Source organism: Pygocentrus nattereri, chromosome 2, assembly GCF_015220715.1.
Source record: "Pygocentrus nattereri isolate fPygNat1 chromosome 2, fPygNat1.pri, whole genome shotgun sequence".
Lineage (NCBI taxonomy): Eukaryota > Metazoa > Chordata > Actinopteri > Characiformes > Serrasalmidae > Pygocentrus > Pygocentrus nattereri.
This window is the reverse complement of record NC_051212.1, coordinates 46,595,240-46,604,969: the sequence shown is the minus strand read 5'-3', so window position 1 is coordinate 46,604,969 and position 9,730 is coordinate 46,595,240. Positions and strand designations below refer to the sequence as shown.

At 42.4% G+C, this 9,730-nt stretch overlaps 2 protein-coding genes across 3 annotated transcripts in view; one reads left to right on the top strand and one right to left on the bottom strand.

The window, feature by feature from the left end:
* Positions 1 to 2,233: 2,233 nt before the first annotated feature.
* On the bottom strand, positions 2,234 to 8,392 carry psmb11a (proteasome 20S subunit beta 11a). Of its 2 annotated transcripts, XM_017717084.2 has the most exons (2): positions 8,151 to 8,392; positions 2,234 to 3,643 (listed from the first exon to the last, which is right to left on the bottom strand). In XM_017717084.2, the coding sequence occupies exon 2, from the start codon at positions 3,545 to 3,547 to the stop codon at positions 2,471 to 2,473; it is 1,077 nt and encodes a 358-aa protein (XP_017572573.1). In that variant the 5' UTR covers positions 3,548 to 3,643; positions 8,151 to 8,392; the 3' UTR covers positions 2,234 to 2,470. The 2 variants fall into 2 exon arrangements, with proteins under 2 accessions (XP_017572573.1, XP_037400156.1); XM_037544259.1 differs by lacking the exon at positions 8,151 to 8,392 and having other exon boundaries at positions 2,234 to 3,655.
* prmt5 (protein arginine methyltransferase 5) overlaps positions 8,347 to 9,730 on the top strand; it is a 27,443-nt gene continuing 26,059 nt past the window's right edge. The window contains exon 1 of the mRNA XM_017717056.2: positions 8,347 to 8,516. Within this exon, the coding sequence (XP_017572545.1) occupies positions 8,419 to 8,516 (98 nt within the window). The 5' untranslated portion in view covers positions 8,347 to 8,418. The remainder of the gene's footprint in view (positions 8,517 to 9,730) is intronic.

The window sequence follows — 9,730 nt, the reverse complement described above, 5'->3', positions numbered from 1 at the left end:
ACCTCACATCTGATGAAGGCTCTGGAAAGACTTGTTCTTGCCCATCTTCGTCTACTGATGGGACCAGCTATGGATCCTCTGCAATTTGCCTGTCAGCCAGGCATTGGAGTGGATGATGCAATAACTTATGTACTCCACAGATCCCTCGCTCATCTTGAAAAGGCGGGAAGCACTGTTAGAATCATGTTCTTTGATCTATCAAGTGCTTTCAACACCATCAAGCCCACTCTACTAGGGAGCAAGATGGAGAGAGCAGGGGTGGATCACCATCTCATCACATGGACTATGGACTACCTCACAAACAGACCGCAGTACGTGTGACTCAAGGACTGTGTATCAGAAACACTACTCTGCAGCACAGGGGCCCCACAGGGAACAATCCTGGCCCCATTCCTCTTCACCCTCTGCACTGCAGACTTCAGTCACAACTCCTCAACCTGTCACCTCCAGAAATTCTCTGATGACTCTGCCATTGTTGGCTACATCTCAGACGAAGATGAAAGGGAATACAGAGAAGTTACAAGGAATTTTGTGGACTGGTGCAAGCAGAACTGCCTCCAGATCAACACTGCTAAAACCAAAGAGCTGGTGATGGATTTCCACAGGACTAAGTTCTCCTCACCCACTTCAATGAACATCCAGGGAAGGGATATTGAGATTGTCAAGACCTCCAAGTACCTGGGTGTTCATCTAAACAACAAACTGGACTGGTCTGACAACACACACACCCTGTATAAGAAAGGCTTCTTGCAAAAATTGAAAGCAAATATGTTGTATTTCTAAAATTTACTGGATTTCTAATCATGTTATAATGTGAAAATTAATGTATGATGCCACAAAAATAAATGTTATTTTAAAATAAAATGCTTGAAGCACAGGACGCGTGAAAAGCACATAGAGAAATACAACTTAAAACATTTTATTATTCAAAACTAAATTGATTTAACAAGATATAGACATAAATGACAAAATATTAATGTAGGGCAATTTCTGACAATTCTGGATTCTGAAAAATATGTTTACTACTATGGAATTTTTTAATTTTACGAGAAAAAAAAATGGGCTTGTATTTTTCTATATGTGAGATTAGAGGTGGGCAATATGGCAATATTTTATTGCCATCATGATCGATTTTGTTATCTTAATAAACAATATGCTTTTCCGAGCACATCATGGATGTTGTAAGTACTGAAAAACCTGCTGAAATAATTAGCTTAGACCACCAGGTTTATACAGGTCTGACGCTGGTTTAGCTGGTCACTCAGCATTGTCATGCTGGTTGACCAGCATACCAATTTTACCAGGGCGGTAAAATGATATTACTGGTTAATATTATTTTCCCCTGCCCTCTAACACAGAGTGACGTGGCCAAAACTCAGAAGAGGTTTCAGAGGTGGGCAAAAGTCAATACATTTTAATAAGTAAAATTACAAGAAAAGAACAATTTTGTCTTATACATGAAATGATACGGTGAATCATGCACAACATGAACAGATGAACTAACAAATTGGAATGAGTACAGCTAGCTAACTGGCTAACTAGCTAGCTAGCTGGTCTTGCCACTGTTTTGTAACACTTACACATCATATTAAAATGAGTGTTGGTGGTTGAAAGATATTATGTTTCATTTAAAGTGAGAGAAAATCAAGTACTGCGGAGTTTGTGAGTGCATGGTCTCCATTTATTCCATATTCTTCTACCATCACTGGGATAACAAATTGGAATGAATGAATGGCCTCAATTTTAGCTTTCTCTGATTCTATTTTACTTTACTTTTGTTATCATTATCATTCATTTATTTGTTTATTCTTCCTCAATATTTTCTAATATGGTTAAGTATTAACATGCTGTTTTAGCAAATTTGTCATGGACCACTGTAACGGAATGTGGGGTGGGGGAGGGAACAGGTTTGGGTTGTCTTTGTGTATATATATATATATATATATATATATATATATATATATATATATATATACACACACACACACAATATATTGTATTTGTACTTGTACTTGCAATTATGTTACTTATCTTTCCTCTTTTTCTCTGTACTAATGTTGAAAAGACAATAAAGAGATTGTTACAAAAGTTTAAAAAATGATAACTCAGATAAAGTTTAGCTTACCTTGGAATGAGCATTAGCTTTCTGTTAGTAGCATTAAAGTCATCTTCCACAAAGTTTTTCCAGAATGAAATTTCCAGAATGAAATTAAATTAGCACCACCCTTCAGATGATCAGTAACAGGTTTTCACCACCTTTTAGACTAACAGTCCTCACCGTTCTCACTCCAGGTTCGTTGCAAAAAAGGAGAAAGTAGTGTTTTGATACAGTTGCAAAGCAGTGACTGGCTGAGAGTCGTGTCATTTTGCAAAGCAAAAGGGAAACAAAGCAAGTCAGTCGCACCTTTACAGCCACTTTAATGATCAACTCAAGACCACAAGTGCATTTTTACTGTTACTATTCAGTCCGTCAGTTTCCCGTCTTCTTTTTCTGCACATTCTCTCTCTTCTCTTTTTCTCTCTCCTGCTGCTGCACAATCTCCTTCTCCCTCCTCCTTTCCCTGTGGTACTCGTCCTTCAGGTCCTCCCTGCGCCTGCGGCACCATCCTCGTTCAGTGATGTGGAACAGGTCTACGTTGTTCCCAGAGTATGCATCCCTGTGAGTGGCCCTGTAGACTGCTTCCCTCGCTAGAGCCACAGCCTCTTCTACGCTCATTGACCACTTCCAGCCATCATCGAGTATGGAGTAGGCGTAGGGAGAGCCTGAGCCGACTGAAATTAATTCTCCTTTTAGGAGTAGGCCATCGCTGCACACATAGCACACCCTGGGGCCTGACCGGCAGCTAGCTGCTAAGATTTGATCTGAGCCATCTTGTGACGCGGTCCCACCGACTTCCTTGGAGATCCCATCGGCTTGCTGCGATGTAACCGAAGTTTCTGTATTTGAAGTGCTTATGTCGATGGCTAGTTCTGATGATGCCCTGCTAGCACTAGCACTAGGTTCACTTTCTAGGAGAGGGCTAAAAGCACTTTCATCTTCTTTCCTCATATTGTCCCATTCTGACCTTGTATCCCCTCCATCCCACCCACAAAGCGTAGCTGCCACGCACACCTCAGTGCCCTTGAAGGGATGTAACATGAAGGAAAGCAGCTTAGCAGCCCCAGTGACTGAGAGTCTTCGGCCATGGCGGAGTTGGTACAGTCGAATTTCCCTGGCCAAAATCCGCTCCCACAGCATACAGTCGGCCCCACTGCCCGAAGTAGTCACCACCATGTGCGAGTGGATGGGTATTATTTTCTGGGCAACTGGGCAAGCGACCAGACCCGCACAGCTAGCCCTGGTGTCAGCCGCCGCTATTACGCCACCCTGGAAAGTGAAACCTAATGTGGTGGTGCCGTGGGACAGGGTGAAAGGACATGGAATGGTGGTCAAGGATGAAGAGAAATGCCTGCCCCGACTTCGAACAAGGCTCCTTTGAGGTGGCAGTACAAGGTGAAGTGGACTTCCATCATCTTTCTCAAACGGCTGACCCCCAGTGGTTTTCATCTTGCCCCCTGGGTAAGTGCTCAGGGTGGTATCATCAGAAGAAATGGAGAGTGAAGCCGGGTGGTGCAGAGCAATCTCCTGAAATCCACAGACATCCTGCAGGGCCATTTTGACAAAAAGAGCTCTTATCAGTTGGTTAAATCTCAGTAAGTCTTGCTGTGGCAAAATCAATACCAATGAAACAAACAGAAAGCAAATCTTCTTTGTACAGGGATTTATATACCACAGACAAGAGAGCACACACACATACACACACACACACACACACACACACACAGACTGACAAACGCGCACACACAAGACATGCCTACTTTGTGAGATTTGATAGTGTGCTTGTGCAGCAGTGACTGATGCAACTCACAGAAGCGACTCTTCAAACTCTTAAAAGCATAAAAATGCTGACACTAGATCTTACTCAACATATGGGTATGAAATAAATGACTACTTTAAGGGACATGCTGGCCTTAATGAACAATTTAACCATCACTCCATCTGTTGTAAACATGCCTACCCTGCCGCATTAGTCCCTGGAGCGAGTTTTTCCACTGTGAAGACAAAACACCCTCTGTACACCCTATGTACACAAAATGGCCAAAAGTATGTGTACACCTTACCATTTCACCTATATGTGCTTGTTGGACATCTCTTTACAAAACCATGGGCATTAATATTTAATAATTATGTGTGCCCACCATTGCAGCTTTTCTAGTCTCAACTCCTCTGGGAAGGCTTTCCACAAGATTTTGGAGTTTGTTTGTAGGAATTTGTGCCCATTCATTTTAAAAAAAGCATTTGTTAGGTCTGATTTTGGACAAGAAAGCCTGGCTCACAGTCGGCTTTGTTATCCATCCCAAAGGTGTTTAGTGGAGTTGGAGTGAGGGCTCTGTGCATGCCACTGGAGTTCCTCTGCACCAAACTTGCCAGGTTTGTGTGGTTTATTGCTTCCTGGCTGAAACACCTGAACTCAATAATTAGGAGGGATGTCCACATACTTTTGGCCATATAGTGTATCTTGTAGGTGGGAGCAAGTTTTTAAAAAATGCTTTTTTTCTGTTTGAATGTTTTTCAGCCCTCTGAAGGTGTGCATCATCGTGCAGCTGATGCTCCAGCTGTATTAGACACAGCAGGTCTAAGCAATTTTCCCCTGTAGGACAAATGACTGTGTTTTTTGAAAGTCCCCACTATCACGCCATAAAAATTTCCAAAAGCCAATATGTTTTGTTCTGTGCACATTTTCTTCCTCAAAATGTCACTGGATCTTCTGAATTATGAGGTCGTTTATTAGTTGAAATCCGAATAATGCTGCATATGTGCTAGCTACGCTTAGCAAGCTAATGCTCCTGTGCACTGAAATGACACTAAAACTGTTTTATGCCAACACCAGCTACTCAAACTACAGACTTAAACTGCTAAAGCAACTTAACTATCACACTGGATAAGCCTTGTTGATTTACATGGGGTACTGAGGTTGCAAGTCTAATGATGTCAGTGCTAGCTTGCCTGTAGCAATATCCATATTTCAACCCTTTACGGCCTTGTAATCCAAAGGATCCAATGACATTCAGGAGAAGACGTACATACAGAAAAGGCATCAACTTTGGAGCCTTTTTGTTTACCAGCTTTGAACCAATGTTGCTGATATGGTTGTGCTGCCAACTACCAGTGGTGGACAGTAACTAAGTAAATGTAATTCATTACTGTACTTAAGTTGTTTTTTCGTGTATCTGTACTTAAGTATTTCCATTTTGGGTGACTTTTTACTTTCACTCCGCTACATTTAAAGTCAATCTTACTTTTTACTCCACTACATTTTGAGAAATCTGTCATTCCTTTTGGTTTCTGTGTGTATAAAAATGTAACATGTCAAAACAAAAGAAGCGCAAAGCAAGAACACCAATCAGGGCTCAGCGGTCACTTTGTGCTGAGCTTGTTTTGACCTGTTGGTCACACCAAGCCAGTGCAGCACAGAGTTCAACATCAGTGCAGCAGTGTAAAAATTTGGGAGCACATACGTCGACCTAAATGATGGAACTAACCTAACTTTTGTGTAAATAGACCACAATATAGAAATATGCAGTACACATATGCAGTCGTGACTGGCGTGTTTCTTTTTTTCTGAATTCATACAAACACTTTCATTTTATAGTAAATTTGTTTGGGTTAGTTTATGTTTATGAACAGAGGCCTACAGATCAACACAGTAAAGGAAAACTTATTTGTGATCCTGAGTTTAAAGCCAGTTTTTATTCAACTTGTAATTAAGTTACAAAGTAATCTTAAACTGAAACTTTGCTTGTGTGTAAAAGTGATTTCAGAGCCACTCGGTTCTCCCTGATGGAAACTGTTTGCCTTCAGTGTTTTGTGCTTATGATCATTTTAATAGACGTCAGTGTCACTAATTAATGACGTTCTATTAAAAGACTGGTTTACCAAGAGAGACGCTGGAGGATCTTCACCTGAAATGAGTTCATGAAGCGAGTCTTGTTATAAAAATGATAACAGGACATTGGAGTCATAATTAATCTTTTAGTACTTTTACTTTTGATACTTAAGAACATTTGAACTCAAATACTTTTGTACTTTTACTTAAGTTGAGGTCTAGAGTAAGGACTTCTACTTTTACTGGAGTAGTATTTTACCTTGGGTATCTCTACTTTATCTCAAATACATGATTTGTGTACTTCGTCCATCTCTGCCAACTACATGATGACCACATGACTTCAGAGATCTATGGGCCATTAGAAGCACAGAATATGTTTATATTTTATTATATAATTCAGAATTTGTATATTATTATACACACATACAAACCACTTATCCTTCTGGGTCATGAGCGGGTGCTGGAGCCTGTGGTCATTGGGCAGAAGGCAGCATACACTGGCAAGTCGCCAGTCCATTGCAGGGCAGATGCACAGACCTATACATTCACACATACTCACACCTAGGGGTAATTTAGCATCTCCAATTGGCTTTACTGCATGTGTTTGGACAGTGGGAGGAAACCAGGAAAAACTATTGCTGTTTATCTATTGCCAGTGATGTGCATGATGATGTGTTTACATTGGAATAGGTTTAGTGGGCAGTCATGGGCTGGAGGTTAGTTAAGTGACACTTTTTAATCCCACAAACAGGGAAATTCCACCTCTGCATTTAACCCATCCGTGAAGTGAAACACCACATACACACTAGTGAGCACACATACACTAGGGGCAGTGAGCACACTTGCCCGGAGCGGTGGGCAGCCCTATCCACGGCGCCCGGGGAGCAATTTGGGGTTAGGTGTCTTGCTCAAGGACATCTCAGTCATGGACTCTCGGCGCTGGGGATCGAACCGGCAACCTTCCAGTCACAGGGCCAGTTCCCTAACCTCCAGTCTACAAGGGAACCAGTCCTGTGACGAGAAGGTTGCCGGGTTGATCCCCAGAGTTGACAGCACATGACTGCAGTGTCCTTGAGCAAGCTAGCACCTAACCCCCCACTGCTCCATAGACGCTGCCGATAGGGCTGCCCACCACTCTGGGAAAATGTGCTCACTAACCCCTAGTGTGTGTGTGTGTGTTTCACTTCACAGATGAGTTAAATGCAGAGGTGAAATTTCCCCGTTGTGGGACTAATAAGGGTCACTTAACTTAATTTAGGAGGCCTACAAAATAAGCATAGTCCAGGGGCCCATGACCAAGTTAATCCACCCTTGGACAGTATAATCCTTTTTAATTCTATTCATGAGTGTCTGCTCACCACATCAAAGCAGCGCAATGAGTTCATTAGGCCAGGGTAAATGTAATTAAACAAGGTAATTGTTTCTAGGTTCATCAGATTGGGGCCCTCTGATGGGAACTTGGACTGAGTGGCTCTGTAACTGTACCCCTGGAGTATTTGTATTTTTCTTGTTGTTTCTTAATCTTGAATATTTAATTCTAAAGATATGTGTTTGTAAAAACAGCAAAAACTGTGAATGCAGTTTAGCACCTATATAAGCCTGCATAACGTTTACATAGAGTCAAAATTCAACACAAACTAATCTAAAATGTGCACTACACAGCAAAGTTTTGATCATTTGTATACTTCATGGTAAGCCCTACTGTGTCCCAAACCACCAGCAAATCTGTACCACCTTCATGAAGTGTGTTTTGTGTGGGTTGTGAGATTTGCAGAAAAGATTTGGGTGACTATTGACTTCTAGTGTTTATTAGCTACATTAGCTTTATAGCTTCAGCGCTAAACCAAATAAGCAGAATTTGGACTAAAAACATGTCTTGGCTAGTCGATAAAGATAAAGAGGCTGGAGAGTGGTCATGTACAAATGAATGATATCTGATTTTGGAAACACCTGCGGACCTCAGGGAAAAATAGAAAATGAAATTCGAGAAAAAAAGTGTGGAATATGGGACCTATAAAGAGGGAACGATTTAGGCTGAGTCTCAAATGGCTCCACATTCCCTATGTAGTGGACTATAGTGATATTAAAATAACGTCCCCTAAACCCAAAAAGTGCATAATATGCCTAACATATAGCCATTTGGGATTCCGCTATGTGAGAACGATTCCCTGCTTGATAAACAGTGCACTATTTTGATGCAAAAAGTAAAATTTCATAACTCACATAGTGCCCTAAACAGGGAATAGGGAGCCATTCGTGACGTAGCCCGTATTCGCGTTTGTTTTCCCGTCCCTCCTGTGCGTGAGCTAAGCTCGTCTTCAAATCTCGCGGGACTTTGCAACGAGAGAAACTGCTCGCCCTGTGGCCACCATTTCGGCTCCGGTGGCTTTTGCCCGCAACTAGCAGTCTTAACGTGTCGTTGAGCCAAAATGTCTGCCGTTTCACTATAGTTGCCGACTCTCATTTTCCCTCCTCGTCTCGGCTACAAACGATGGCGTCTGCCAGCACGGGGAGCAGGGTCTCCTGCGGGAGAGATATAAGCTGTGTTCCCGAGGTGGCGGACACCCTCGCCGCGGTCGCCAAACACGGGTAAGCGGTCGGAACGGCCAGCGCTGTCATTCGGTCGATTTGTGTTAGATTTAACCGCCGAGACGAAGCATAATTTAGAGCCAGGTTCGCAGAGCTCGGTCACTACACGTGATGAACTCAGACGGGTCGTAGCTTCTCAGTAGTTATCAGTTAGCTTTCCTGCTAGCAGCGAGTCCGGTATAGAGGCGGGAGGCACTGCTTGCTGTTTGGGGACGAAGCTACTTGTTCGAATTTTCCGTTCCACCTTAAGTAGAGCAGCGGTGACCGCATGGCGCCTGCACAGCCGGAGTGTGACTGCCGTGTCATTTAAGGTGGAACGCAAAAATCAAATAAGAAGGCTGCTTTAGCTTCGTTGTTTGGGTCGTAACGTTTAATATCAAAGCGGCTATTGTTTAGTACTAGTCTCTCCCGCTGACAGCCGCGGTCAATGGTGGGTTTGAAATGTGTTCCCCCGCCCCTGTTTCTGGGAAAATAGCCGGTGTTAATCTCTACAGTGCCCCCCCCTCAAACGTGCCTCAGTTCAAGAACGTGGACCATGTGAGGTTGAATGGGGGGATGGTCCATTGCTGACATCAGCCAGGTTCAGTGACTCGATTTGAACAGCAGCGGTTTTTCGCGCTATACAATTCAGATGATTTGACGATACACTTGTCCAGCCCGCAGTTATAAGGAGTGTTTCAGTCCAGGCCATCTTTTCTTAATGAGGCCAGTCAGAACAAAGGTAATTTAAATATCAGTGTTAAAGCTGAAGTAACACTAACAGCCTCTTTTTTTCTATGGGATGGCTGGAATTGGCCGTTTTGGTACATTAAACCACACCAAAAGTGTTTTGGTTGGACCTCAGAGAGAGTAGAAGCAATAAAAGTGCAGGATCCAGTGCTAGAGCAAGCACCATATTGAACACACTCTTTACCAGGTAGGATGATCTAGAACAGGAATGTACAGTCCTGGTTCTGGAGAGTTCGCATGTTCCTTAAGGCCTTCGTTACATGGAATAGGGGCCGGAGTCACAAAAGCATCATAAGAAAGTAAATCTTCTTAAATGTGTGTGATTTTCTTTCATTGATAAGAAAAGGAGTTACAAGAAATTGTTATTCTTCTAATAACTTCTCAAAAATGATCTCATTTTCTTAGCTATTCTTTTTTTAAGATGAATTCAAAGAACAAGGAGTGTTCCTGAAAATATTGTTCTTAAAACCTTACGATAGACCCTC

Excerpts from the sequence above, each read along its gene's own strand:
- psmb11a (XM_037544259.1), bottom strand. The coding sequence starts at position 3,655 with ATGGCCCTGCAGGATGTCTGTGGATTTCAGGAGATTGCTCTGCACCAC.